Consider the following 14248-nt stretch of genomic DNA (forward strand, 5'->3'; position numbering starts at 1 on the left):
CAGACTGGGTTGGCGGTGCCCATCTTTAAGGAGGGGGACCCGAGAGTGTGCTCTAGCTATTGGGGGATCACACTCTTCAACCTCTCCAATAAAGTGTATACCATCTATACCAGGGTGCCGGTGAGGTGGGTCCATCTGTTAGTTGAACCTTGTATCCAAGTAAAAAAAAATGCACTTCTCACAGAATGCTGGACCAGCTCTTTATCCTCTCGAGGATATTTGAATGTGTGTTGCCCATCCAGTCTACATGTGTTTTGTGGACTTGGAGAAGGCATTTGACAATATCCCTTAGGGTATCCTGTTGGGGGCGGGTGATACAGGAGTTTGGTGTGTCTGGTCCATTGTTATAGGTCATTCAGTCCCTGCAGTGAGAAAGCTTGGTCCACATTGATAGCAATACATCAGACTGTGGGTGTTTGCATGCTGCCAGGGCTGCCCTTTGTCACCAGTGCTAGGGCTGAGCGATATATCGATGTTTTAAAAATATCAATATATTTTGATGCGCCATATGAGACAATATAGTTTATATCGATATAGTCTAGGTTGCGTTAAAATCATACTTGTAGCTCCACCAGTTCACCTTTGTCTTCTCCCAGTTTCCCTCTGCACAGCTTCACACTGCCCCACCTCTCTCCGCTTAACACGTTAAATCATGCAGGAAGTGACCACATGGCAGTGTTCCCAACTTAGTGACTTTGTCGCTACATTTAGTGGCTTTTCAGACCCCGCTGGCGACTTTTTTCCCCAAAAGCGACTACCGACAAATTTAACGACTTTTTCCGGTGAGGTTGGAGAGTTTTGGAAACATGAAGTCCTCCACTGTCACCCTGTTTTGTGTATATACAGCCTTTTTACTGTGTCCGTTCATACGCTTTGGCATTGTCCAGACCCCCAATAGTCTCCACCTGCAGGTAATAGGGTGCCGCCATACATAGTAGAAGTTGGTTTGTACCATAAGTCACATGACCTTAATAGTGGAAGTGGGTACAGACGCTGCATTGAGCGGCTGGGCCCGTTGCTGTGCTACGTCAGCACGTATGTCCATGGATTTAATTAGATGGTTCAAATCCTGCAGATGGAATTTTGTTCAGTCTGTCATGTAGAGGAGCCTGTACCTGCCTGTACCTTTGTAAAGAATAAGTCAGCCTTTTGTTATTTTTGTTCTCTTTCTGTTTACATTTTAATAGCACAGCTGTGAGTCTTTTTATAGAAGAAAAAGCATTAATTTATTTTGAGGAGCATTATTATTTAAATATGCCAATAGTTTATTTTTGAGTAATTTCTCATGTATATTTACAGCTCAATGTTAATAAAAATGTGTGACATTTGGGACATGCAGCTTTGACTCTGAGGTGTCTTTTTGTTTATACCTTTTGGGAAGAAAATATATCGAGATATACAGTATATCGTATATCGCCATGCAGGTAAAAAATTTTGAGATATTACTTTTGGTCCATGTTGCCCAGCCCTAACCAATACTATTCATAATTTTTATGGACAGAGTTTTCAGGTGTACCCAAGTGATGGAAAGGTTCCACCTTGGTGGCCTCAGAATCTCATCAGTGTTTTGTGCGGCTGAAGCGGTCCAGTTGGCTTCATCAAGTGGTGTTATATAAGAAGCAGTTCATTAAACATATAGTGGAAAAAAATGCAGTGAGATTTTCTCTCTTTCAATTATTCTTAATATTTCTCAGATAAGTAGCCAAACATACAGTACCAGTCAAAAGTTTGGACACATTCATACATTCATTTGCTTCTCTCCTTCAAAGTTTCATTGGGATTTCAGCCACCTTTGTTCCCAGCAGTAGAAAATGAGCTCTTTGTACCATCATCTTTGATGCTGGACAGATGGAGGGTGACCCGGGCAGTGCTGATAAGGACCAAGTCCCAGAATAAGTGCCTGGAGTTCCTGCCCCCAACTACTGCCCAGGTCAAAAGGTTTGACTCACCACTAAGTATGTACCTCTCCATTCCCAATCTAAGATACTCTCACCTAACTACATTGAACCTTTTATAATTGATTCTGTTATTAACCCTGCTTCAAGATACCCTGCAATATGTGTATTCATGTTTTCCATGTTTCCCAAGTTTTTTTTTTTTTTTTTTTTTTTTTTTTTTTAGCCTGTCATGTCTGGCATCTTTCACAATCGGAATGATGATCCGAATGCACTGATGTACCAAACATATTTGCTTTGACAAGAACAGCTCTATTTGTTTCCTATAGGCTCTTCTTTTTAATGTTTGCAATTTTATTTTTATTTATTTATCTTTTTATTTAGTTATTCATGCCAAGTCTGACAGGCAACAAGGAAGGGGCAAGAACAAGAGGTGGGGGGGAGAAAAGAAGGGGGGGGGGGGGGGGGGGGGGGGGGGGAAAGGAGATAGAGAGAAAAAAAATAAATAAATAAATAAAAGGGGTTGATATACTCATACACACACACACACACACACACATCCATACACACACCCATATGCACCTACATATACACACATACACACACACACAAGTTTATTGTTTGTAGTAATGTGTGTGTATGCGCCTTTGTCATGCAATGTATTCGATAATGAGGGCGAGAAACTGCAACCATGCCCCCCGCGATCCAGAGGCAGATAGGGAAGGACCCAGGGGACCCAGGCCATCCACAGCACAGGAGCTCAGAAGACTTGGGGCCACACATCCCGATGGCAACCGCGTACACTCCCCAGAAGAGGAAGGAGGGAGGCTACAGACGGAACCCCCCACAATCCAGGGGCTAGAGTCCAGAGAGCCAGAGGCGACGGGCAGCCCACCCCCCCCGGCAGGCCGGCACCCCCAGCACGAGCCAGGCATGCGGCCCCCGAGGCCCCAAGGGCCCGAGAGCAGCCCGACACCCGGCAGAGCCCCCCCACGCGCCAAAGAGGCCCAAGCCACCCCCAGGCCACGGCCGCCAAGGGAGCAGGCCAAAGACCATGCCGAGACATCCGGCCACACACCCCGGGACCCACGGGCACCCACACCCCAGGGGCGGCAGTGACGACCAGTGGGGAGCAGCGTGGAGCGGTAGGGAGGGGTAACTCCCACCCTCCGTGTCCCACAGGTGCCAAGGCTTGGCAAGCCACCAACCCAGGCCCAGCTGTCCACACACACACACTCTCACAAGCACGCACGTACACACACACACACTCTCACAAGCACGCACGTACACACACACACACACGTACCAGTCATTCCCTCATGTACACACACGCACATACACACGCACGCACATTCGCATGCACCAGTCACACACTCATGTATACACACTCACACTCACACGCACATACACACACACACACGTACCAGTCGTTCCCTCATGTACACACACGCACATACACACGCACGCACATTCGCATGCACCAGTCACACACTCATGCATACGCACATGTTTCCCAAGTTAAGTCCATCAGTTTCAGTACCAGGTGAGGTTAACCCTTCCTGCCCTTACACTTCACAGCCATTTAGGGGAATTACGGTGTTTGTTGCCGTAAATCTGCGAACAGCGGCACTTTTGAAGTATGTTGTACCACGGCTGACACCTGTGGAGTTATAGAGTTAACAAGTTACAAAGACAAAGATTCCTTTGCCACTGGGAGACAGTTGCATATTCTGTTTGCCCTGAGCTATGTAATGAACTTTGTCAACTTTTTTTCCAGAGTCCTGCCTTTTGAGTCCACCTGTCCACTGGTCATGACAGGCTTTCTAATTTGACATTTAAGGATCTACCATAGCAGAATATTTATTAACCTAATATTTTTAAATTGACTGCATTTGTGCTGTTGTAATTTCAGCTCATTTCAAATTAAATATTGACATCATGGCATAGCTGGTCAAATTTGGAAGGAAGGGAAATTTAAATCTTGCATGTTGAACTTTTGCATTGCTACTTTTAATTGTATAAGCCAGAGGTCCCCAACCCCCGGGCCGTGGACCGGTACCGGGCCGTGGGACATTTGGTACCGGGCCGCACATAAAGAATAAATAACTTAAATTATTTCCGTTTTACTTATCTGCGCCTAAACTATATTTTATTTTGAAAAATGGGCGGATTCGCTCCCTTACTTCCCTCCATGACTTCCTCTTGACGTGTCAAGACGTTTCTGCTCACATGATACGTCACCGCTAAAATTAAACCCAGAAGCTTCAGGCCTGTCTAACGAAATCGGTTGGTTGACCTACATAACGCTTCTTTAAATTTTTGAGTGCTCAACAAGAGTAGAAAAGCGCTATGTAAGAACTAGTCCATTTACCATTTTTATTTATCAACACCGGGAATAGCAGTGAGGTAGACCCAGCCATCAAACTGACTCCAGCGCTTGACACCGCGGCTCTGCAGCCACGCTCCATGTGAAATCGGCCGAACCCAGTCAAACCAGAAGCCAGCAAAAATGAGTATCAGAGAAACAAGCTCAGGGGGCTTACACTGATTCAGTGTTATGGTGAGTTGTATTTTTCATGCGCTTTATACAGTAAAAATCACCTAAGTCGAAGTCGCACAAATCGGGTTTTCGCTCTAGTTGGATGGCATCTGCAGGTCCTGATTTTTCCTAACATTAATTCCAATAAAATCATCACATAAATCTGTCGGATATTCACCTACCTCGGATGAAAAATCTGGTCCCATTGTAATAAATTTCCAGTTAAATGTGATCGCATAAACTGGATGAGTTTAGCGCTAAAACCCTCCTCAGCTCCTGTCCGCCCACTTCCATGCATCGGCTCGTTCGTGCACAACTACACACACACTAACAACGCCTGGAAATTGTTTTAGTGTTTATATCAGTTCATTTCACCGGGGACAATCGTGGCAAGTGTAAGCTACAAACTTGCACTTACGAGTAAAATTTCAGATTATAAAATTTGCAGAAGCAAATTCATAGATGAAGCAGAAGCCATTGCAGCGAAATTCGATAATAGACCCCAAACTGGGCCATTTGAATCCGACTGAGGTGATTTCTACTGTATTTGTTTTTGCGGTGTATCTTATTTTGAAGGCATGTTTTACCATGGCTCTAACAGCTGAACAGGGAGCGCTGTGGGCAGAGAGCCTGTTATTCATGTTGAGGCGGGATGTTACGAGAACGCTGCTGATAGAGTTGCATACGAATACAAAGTGGATTCCCGTTTTTTATTATTATACGTAGAAAATATCACACTTGGTTATGGTCGTATCATTTATTTTGACGTATTTATTCGCCACACTTTAAAAGCCGGTCCGTGGAAATATTTTCTAACACTAAACCGGTCCGCGGCTCAAAAAAGGTTGGGGACCACTGGTATAAGCTGTGTCTGAATAGGAAAACATGGGATTGAAAATATTGTGCATATTAATTTAATTAAAGATAATTTATGGTATTCTTGTAAAATCTGTGATTATGTTTAAATTCATAGTGTTCCTTATTATTATATAATTATTAATAATTACATTAGAGGCTTCAGAATATATGGGACCACTTTGGTGATCCCCCTCAGGTTTTTTCACACATTGGCCTGTGAACGTATACATCACATATACATCGTAAAATAGATCAGGCTAGAATTAAATTAAAGCAGAAACTTGGAATTAAACAAATGTGCTGCTTTGTTTATATTAATATGAATCTGTAATTAATGTTTTAAGATTAAGATTAAGATTAAGATAGTGTTTATTTGTCACATGCACAGTTATACACAGTACAATGCACAGTGAAATGTATTTTGTACCTGCAACCATATATACACACACATATAAATAAGAAGAATAAAAATAAAAAAAAGTAATTCACACTATACACTCTACTCTATATACTATACACTATACACACTTTTATAAATTATAATATTTACATTGTGCAATAATGGTCCAGTTAGGGCTCAGAGTTGAGCAGACGGATGGCTTGTGGGTAAAAACTCTTCTTCAACCTTTCAGTCTTAGTCCTCAGGCAGCGGTAACGCCGGCCTGATGGGAGCAGGGAGAAGAGAGAGTGTCCGGGGTGGCTGGGCTGTTTTAGGATCTTCATGGCCCTCAGCCTGCACTGCTTGGTGTAAATGTCCTGCAGGTTGGGGAGGGTGGTTCTGATGGTCCGTTCAGCTGAACGAACCACCCTTTTTAGGGCCATGAAGTCCTGCTTGGTGCAGTTTCCCATCCAGGTGGTGATGCTCCCACGCATGATGCTCTCGATGGTGCAGGTGTAAAAGTTCCTGAGCACCTTGAGTGGGAGCTTGAAGTCTCTCAGCCGCCTGAGGAGGTAGAGACACTGTCTGGCCTTCTTCACAGTGATGTTTATGTGATGAGTCCAGGACAGGTCCTGTGAGATGGTCACTCCCAGGTATTTGAAAGTGTCCACTCTTTCCACCTCAGCACCACTGATGACAAGTGGATGGTAGTCCCTCTGCTGCTTCCTGCTGAAGTCCACGATCAGTTCCTTTGTTTTGCTGACGTTGAGCAGGAGGTGGTTCTCCTGGCACCAGTTCTCCAGGCGGGAGACCTCTCTCCTGTAGGCTGTCTCCTCATTGTGAGAGATTAGTCCCACAACAGCAGTGTCGTCAGCAAACTTGATGATGACGTTGGACTCTGACGTGGCCTCGCAGTCATGGGTGTACAGTGAGTACAGCAGAGGGCTGAGCACACAGCCTTGGGGGGATCCAGTGTTGAGGGTGAGGGAGGATGAGGTAAGGTGACCCACTCGTACCACCTGTGGTCTGCTGGTCAGGAAGCTGTGAACCCACCTGCACAGGGATGGGCCCAGGCCCAGGTCCAGCAGCTTAGAGACCAGCCTGGAGGGAACTATGGTGTTGAAAGCTGAGCTGTAATCTACAAACAGCACTCTCACATAGTTCCCCTTACCAGTGTCTATGTGTGAAAGGGTCTTGTGGAGGAGGAAGGATATGGCGTCATCTGTGGATCTGTCTGGCCGGTATGCAAACTGTAGTGGGTCGAGGGTGGTGGGCAGTGAGGAGGTGATGAATGTCTTGATGAGTCTCTCAAAACACTTCATCACCACAGAGGTGAGTGCTATGGGCCTGAAGTCATTGGGGCTGCTGGGGTGTGGTTTCTTTAATTTAACTCAGTGAGTTTTGTTGTTCTTAACACTGAGAGAAATTATTGTGCTATACAGTAAATATAGTCCCATGAACAGGATCGTTTTACTCAAGAGTATGTCTGTGTTATTTAATGTTTCTCATGCATTTCATATCATGACCTGCTTGCACCATTAAGCAGGTGCAAGCTTACTCTTGTTATTATTCAATATCTCTTATCATATTTTATCTGCTTTTAAATTTAATTTGTTCTTCTGAGGTTTTGTTCAATTCAAATTAATTTTATTTATATAGTGCCAAATCACAACAGTCGCCTCAAGGTGTTTTATATTGTAAGGTAATGACCCTACAATAATACAGAGAAAACCCAACAGTTAAAATAATCACCTTTGAGCACTTTGCAACTTATCTAAGGAAATTACTGTTAAAAAGAAAGTAAAATTTATTTTCATGCATAATTATTCACTTGGTAATTGTCATTGTGTCCCTCATCAAAACATGAAAACATGAAAAATGTGACTAGATTTTTTTTTAAAATTTGTAGATATATCAGTTTTCATGTCATTGTACATGTATTTGGCTTTAATTTCATATTTTGAATCAATGCATTTAAATGATTCTTTTAGCTTCATCTGATTTGGAGTAATATTGTTTTGATAAAGTCTGTAGATGAGATGAAACAATAGATAATTTTATTATTATAATACAAGAAATATGTCAAAACTATATTATGATTATGTTTACATAGGATTTAGACATAAATGTGTGTATATTATATATATATATATATATATATATATATATATATATATATATATACACACACAAACATGTCTCAGATTAAAAGTAATAATTTGCTATGATTATATAGAGACACATACAATATATTAATATATTTTTGACAAAGATCAGTACAGTATTTTAGAATCACGAGAACCAGGCTTCAGTGTTTGAAGTGTCAAAATTAGCTTAACAGATTTTCTAAACCAGGGATAGAAAAAAGCGTAAATGACAGGATTTAAACAGGACTTAAAGTGTGCCAACCACAGCTGAAATGCTGCAACTGAAGCATCAATTGAAGTGTTTTCACCTGCCAGAGTGGGATAGTAGTATGGACAGAAACAAAACAGAAACACAACTACAACAATGCCAAGAGTTCTGGCTGCTTTTATCTCAGGTTTCTTCACACTCAAAGTCCTTGAATGTTGGGCTGTCACAGCAGCAATTTGAGACCGCAGGTTTCGGGCCTGAGACACAGCCACCATGAATACTCTTGAATACAGAACTACAATGACAGAAATGGGTATGATAAAGGTGAAAACAAGGTCAATAACTCCTGCAATTTGATTGATGACAACCACACACTCTCCAATGCAGGAGTTGGACCTGCCTGGTTTCTTCAGGTGATCATTCAAGAGAACAATCCTGTAAATAACAGAACAAACCCAACACAAACAAACATAGATCTGTGCTGTTCTCTTTGTCACTTTGCTGTGGTAGCGTAGAGGGTCACAAATAGCAATATAGCGGTCAAGTGAAATGAGCACCATGCTGGCTACTGAGGCAGAGGTAATGATGTAGTCTACAACATAATAAAGAGTGCATAGAATGTCACCAAGAAACCAGCATGTCTCAGTGTAGATGATTTCAACTGGCATTAGTAGGAAGCCTACCAGGAGGTCAGAGACAGCCAGAGAGAGAATAAGGAGGTTGGTGGCGGTCTGAAGCTGCCTGCAAATGGAGAATTTCATCAGTATAAATGCAGTAATCATGTAGCAACACCAAACAAATCCAATGCATTTTTTAAATAGAATAAGAAAGCAAAATGGTTAAATTGCAATTCTAAGAAGCATTGCTATTGTGCATAAACAACAGCGCTGTAGTAAATGTTTTTTGGAAGTTACACAAAGATTTTAAATCATTGTATATTATGCCTGAAGTGGGAGATGGAAATGATGACCAGAAGGTTAAGAGCCACAGTCATGATGGAAACAAAAGAAAGCAGAACAAAAATCACTGCAGTGTGAGGCTGTGTCGGCTTCTTGCAGGATGAGTTTAGCTGTGGAATGCAGAGTTCAGCTCCTTCCAGAGTTTCCATCATCAGAGGATGATGCTGAGCTCTGGCAGCCAGAACTCTGTCATAGAAGTCTTTTATCCTGGAGGCAGATGATCCCTCCTCCCCAAGTTTTTTTTTTTAATTTCTGTATTATAAACTCCCTCCCTCCCAATGCACACACACACACACACACACACACACACACACACACACACACACACACACACACACACACACACACACACACACACACACACACACACACACACACACAATCTCATTTTTTTCTAAACAACCTTTCTATGTGGTGTTTCTTTCGCAAATCATTGTTTTTTTCATTAATTCTACATCGTTTTTATTGGAGTTTTCACCGGTGGATGAGAGGGTTGTTTCCCTGCACCTTTGAGCCAGGGAATGGGTCCTGACTGTTGTTTGAACTTATGTGCAGAATGACAGTTTGGAGAAATGCAGATCAATTCAATTTTATTTATATAGTGCCAAGACCCTACAATAATACAGAAACACCCAACAGTCAAAATGACCCCCTATGAGCAAGCATGTAGCAAGAGTGGGAAGGAAAAACTCCCTTTTAACAGGAAGAAACCTCCAGTAGAATCAGGCTCAGAGGGGCAGTCATCTGCTGCGAGTGGTTGGGGCCGAGGGGAGAGAGACAGGACAAAAGACATGTGGAAGAGAGCCAGAGATTAATATTAATTAAATACAGAGTGGAGTATAAACAAAGTAAATAAGGTGAATGAAAAGAAACAATGCATTATGGGAACCCCCCAGCAGCCTAGGCCTATAGCAGCATAACTAAGGGATGGTTCAGGGTCACCTGATCCAGCCCTAACTATAGGCTTGATCAAAAAGGAAAGTTTTAAGCCTAATCTTAAAAATAGAGAGGGTGTCTGTCTCCTGAATCCAAACTATTAGCTGGTTCCACAGATGAGGGGCCTGAAAGCTGAAGGCTCTGCCTCCCATTTTACTCTTAAGTATCCTAGGAACCACAAGTAAGCCAGCAGTCTGAGAGCGAAATGCTCTATTGGGGTGACATGGTACTATGAGCTCTTTAAGGAGTACCCTCCCTTTTTGGAGTTGCTGGGTGGGGTGCTTAAGGGTGCTCCATCATCTTGCTGGAGACTTCAGCGCCCACGTGGGCAATGAAAGTGAGACCTGGAGGGGTGTGATTGGGAGGAAAGGCCTGCCTGATCTGAACCCGAATGGTGTCTTGTTATTGGACTTCTGTGCAAACCACAGTTTGTCCATAATAAATACCATGTTCAAGGATGTCCATAAGTGCACGTGGCACCAGGACACCCTAGGTCGCAGGTTGATTTTGTAATCGTATCACCAGATCTGTGGCCATATGTTCTGGACACTCGGGTGAAGAGAGGAGCTGAGCTGTCAGCTGATCACCACCTGGTGAAGAGTTGGATCAGGTGGCGGGGAAAGATGCTGGACAGACCTGATGCACCTAAATGTATTGTGGGGGTGTGCTTGGAATGCCTGTCAGAAGCCCCAGTCCGCAAGCTCCCACCTCCGGCAGAACTTCGACAGCATTCTGAGGGAGGCTGGGGACACTGAGTCTGAATGGACCATGTTCCACACCTCCATTGTTGAGGCTGCTACTCAGAGCTGTGGCTGCAAGTTGGTTGGTGCCTGTCATGGTGGTAACCCCCGAACCAGATGGTGGTCACCAGAAGTAAAGGGAGCCATCAAGTTGAAGAAGGAGTCCAGAGGCAGAAGATGGGTACAGGACACGTCTCGGGCAGTGGCTGAAGCAAAAACTGACTTCCACTGAGGCTATAGTCTTCGAAGACCTCCTTTTTTTTCTGTAATCATTGTATTGTCTTCATGATATAGTTGGACAGTGGAACGAATATTTAAAGGACCTCCATAATCCCACTTAAAAATTTACTATAGTGGACACAGAGTCTATGGATGAGGGGGACGACTCCCCCATCACTGGGAATGAGGTGACTGAGGAGGTTAAACAACGCCTTGGTGGCAGGGTCCTTGGGGTGGATGAGATTCACCCTGAGTTCCTGAAGGCTCTGGATGTTGTAGGGCTGTTTTGATTGACATGCACCATTACACAGAAAATATCACCATACACTGTTGTTACGCCACTTATATTGTGTGTGTGCTTTACATATGGAAATTCATAAAAGCATTGTTGGGGGCAGGGAAGGTTGTTACAGGTCTCAATAAGGCTTACATGGGGGTCTTTATTACGTTTATTACGACAGGATGAGGACAATGGCTCAGAGCTTTTTTTGACCAGTAAGTTTCTAAAGTTTTACAAAAAGCTTTATGCTTTGTGTAAGTTTTGTTTGTGGGGGTGGGGGTATTTGTTTGGGAGGGGGTTGTAAGTTGTGTATCAGAAAAGGACTATTGGGAGGATTGTGGGTTTTTTTTTAATTTTATATGTATATGTAATGTTTACATTTACTGTAACTTTTGATCAATATACAATTTATTTATTTTGGGTGTGTGAAGGAATCACTGAAAATAGACTGGAGGTTTTTGTGAATGAAGGCCTAACATTTTCCTTCTTTTACAAATTAGGGCAACCTCTGATTTATATGTCTATAATTATAATTAATTACTTATAATTAATTCACACTAATTTGTGTATAGCAGAGGATTACTCAGGGTAGTATCTTTGATTAGAAGCATTGAGGAGTTGCAGCCATTTGAATTCTGTATATAAAAGGCTGCTCACATGTGGTACTTGGAGTCTCCAAATGTTACATGTGAGACCACGCCTGGACATCAACACACAAAAACCTAGAAAAAAAACAGTAGGTTTTTATGCTATCTTGATAAAATTTGAAATACACGGTAAAAAGACTTCATTCTACAGCTTCATTATATTTTCCAGTCCATACCATCTACACACAGTGTGTAGTTCATAAAAACAAACAGGAAAAATCTAGGTGAGGCAAAAATATTCTATTTTTTCTGTGTTCCAAACTTAATAGCTACGTTGTCATTACAGTGTTTGATCCCACAGGTATCCTTACCTCTGTGACAGCTACTCCGTTTCATAGGGTCCTGATCACTTCCGTCAGTGGGGTATTACCCTGTCCTGCAACTCAGTGACACTACTTAAGCTGTGGCGGGGTGACTCGTCTGGCTCTAACTGCTAATAATCCTAACATCTGCCCCGCTTCCTCTATATTCTGATGCTGTCGGTCAGGAAGGCTCACACAGCCAGCCCCGAAATACAGTCCAATTAGTTATAGCAGCCCACCCCTTAGACCAGTGCACTTGTTACTGACCAGATTTCTTTTATCGGCTCGGACAGTGAGCCCAAGGGACATAAGTAAAGTTGAAGTGGATTATATAAGACTAGTGTGTCCAGATAGAACCTAGATGTTATAGCTTAACTTGCCTAGCGTTTTACTGTTGCATGGATTTTAAGTGTACCGTTAAGAGTCAGTATAATTCTCAACGAATTATACTGACTCTTAGAGTCAAATTTTATTATGCAGGTATCAGCTCAAGCAGTTTGCATTTAGTTCAAAATCAATTCTTAATCAATTCTTCAAAATCAACATTCTACTTAGTATTTAAATTTCAGAATCAAAATTGATCAATCACAGAGCATAACTGTCAGAATTACTAAATCTGATTCAAGATGTTATACTTAAGCTGGGTTTTTGAAGAAGGAGCTTGGAAATGTCCAATTCTGTCTATAAATCCTTTTCTGGGAAGAAAAGACTTCGAGTTGGTGCCTGGCCAAAAGCGACCACACCCAAAGTCCAATCTTTTGCTGCCTCAGTGAAGTGGAGGGAGGAAAAGGAGAAGTCCAAAAGAAGAGATGTTGGTTTCCTACGGTTAACTGTCCTCTTTAGTTGTCCTTACTGTTATTCGGAAGTCTTCTCTGAGTTCCAGCAGCTTAGGTACTTCCAATCTTCATCTGGAATGGCAGGGAGAACGCTCACAGAGACGTTTTAATTCAATTAGATGTCCACGAACGGATTGGCTGGGTCCAATCTGTAGACTCGTCCTGTTGCTGGGAAGAGCTCCCTTAATTCTCTCCCAATGCATCACCTTTTATAGTTTAACTCTAAGACACATCCTAGTTTTAAAACATCATCATGACACATTATCACTCCACTGCTCAACTTCCAATTATGGTATCGAGTTTTGACCATTACTTCATCCCCTCTCCCCTCTGGGTTTTCAGGTACTTTTCCATTCTGAACAGGTCTGGACATGTTTTCCCCTTAGCTCTTACTCATCCTTAGCAACAGCTTCCAGTTCCTCATCTTACCCTGCTCAGTGAATCTCCAAGATTTTGCAACTTCCCTTACATGTTGTGCTTAAAAATAATTTCTGTGTTACACACATTCTTATCCATTTAGAAATCATACACATTATTTGTTACATTCCATAAATCAACCTTATCATTTTATATAAATCAGAATTATGATTGTCCACATAATACCGGCATGGGCCATCGAATAACCAAGATCTCAACCTCAACTTATTTCATTCGACAACAATTACAGCATTTTTGACTGCAAAAGTGAAAAATATAGCTTGTCTTCTTCACAAAGAGACCAATCTTTTGCATGTACTCCAAAGAGTTCAGGTATGCTAATTTGGGTATGCTTTTTCAGGCGTTTTAGTTGATTTTGGAGTGGCCAGTTAAGGGGTTAAGTATCTCGGGGTCTTGTTCACTAGTGATGGGAGAAGGAAGTGGGTGATCAACAGATGGATCAGGGTTCAGAGTAGAGCTGCTGCTCCTCCACATCGAGAGGAGCCAGTTGAGGTGGCTTCAGTATCTGACAAGGATGCCTCCTTGGCGCCTCTTGTGTGAGGTGTTTTGGGCATGTTCCACCAGGAGGAGGCCCTGTGGTAGACCCAGGGAGATTCTATCTCTCAGCTGGCCTGGGAACACCTTGGGGTCCTGTTAGGTTTGGACCACCGTTAAAAAAAAAAATGACACAGAAACACGTAGTTGATCTTTTTACCTGCAGGGAGAGTCTCAGTCAGCTAACACTCGTGTGCGTGTCTCAGAGAGAGTCTGACCTCCTTCTTCCTGCTGGCTCTTTTATTTTAGCGTCACGTGAGTGTGTGGGGGTGTGTGTATGTGTGTGTGACGTCAGGAAGCAGGCGTTACCTGCTTTCCTCACCTGGAGGGT

The 14248-nt window shown here is 42.7% G+C and overlaps 1 protein-coding gene across 1 annotated transcript; it reads right to left on the bottom strand.

Moving 5' to 3' along the window:
* Positions 1–7944: 7944 nt before the first annotated feature.
* On the bottom strand, positions 7945–9137 carry LOC115776651 (trace amine-associated receptor 13c-like). Its single transcript, XM_030724374.1, has 2 exons — positions 8971–9137; positions 7945–8767 (listed from the first exon to the last, which is right to left on the bottom strand). The coding sequence occupies exons 1-2, from the start codon at positions 9135–9137 to the stop codon at positions 7945–7947; spliced, it is 990 nt and encodes a 329-aa protein (XP_030580234.1).
* Positions 9138–14248: the final 5111 nt, after the last annotated feature.

Source organism: Archocentrus centrarchus, unplaced genomic scaffold, assembly GCF_007364275.1.
Source record: "Archocentrus centrarchus isolate MPI-CPG fArcCen1 unplaced genomic scaffold, fArcCen1 scaffold_36_ctg1, whole genome shotgun sequence".
Lineage (NCBI taxonomy): Eukaryota > Metazoa > Chordata > Actinopteri > Cichliformes > Cichlidae > Archocentrus > Archocentrus centrarchus.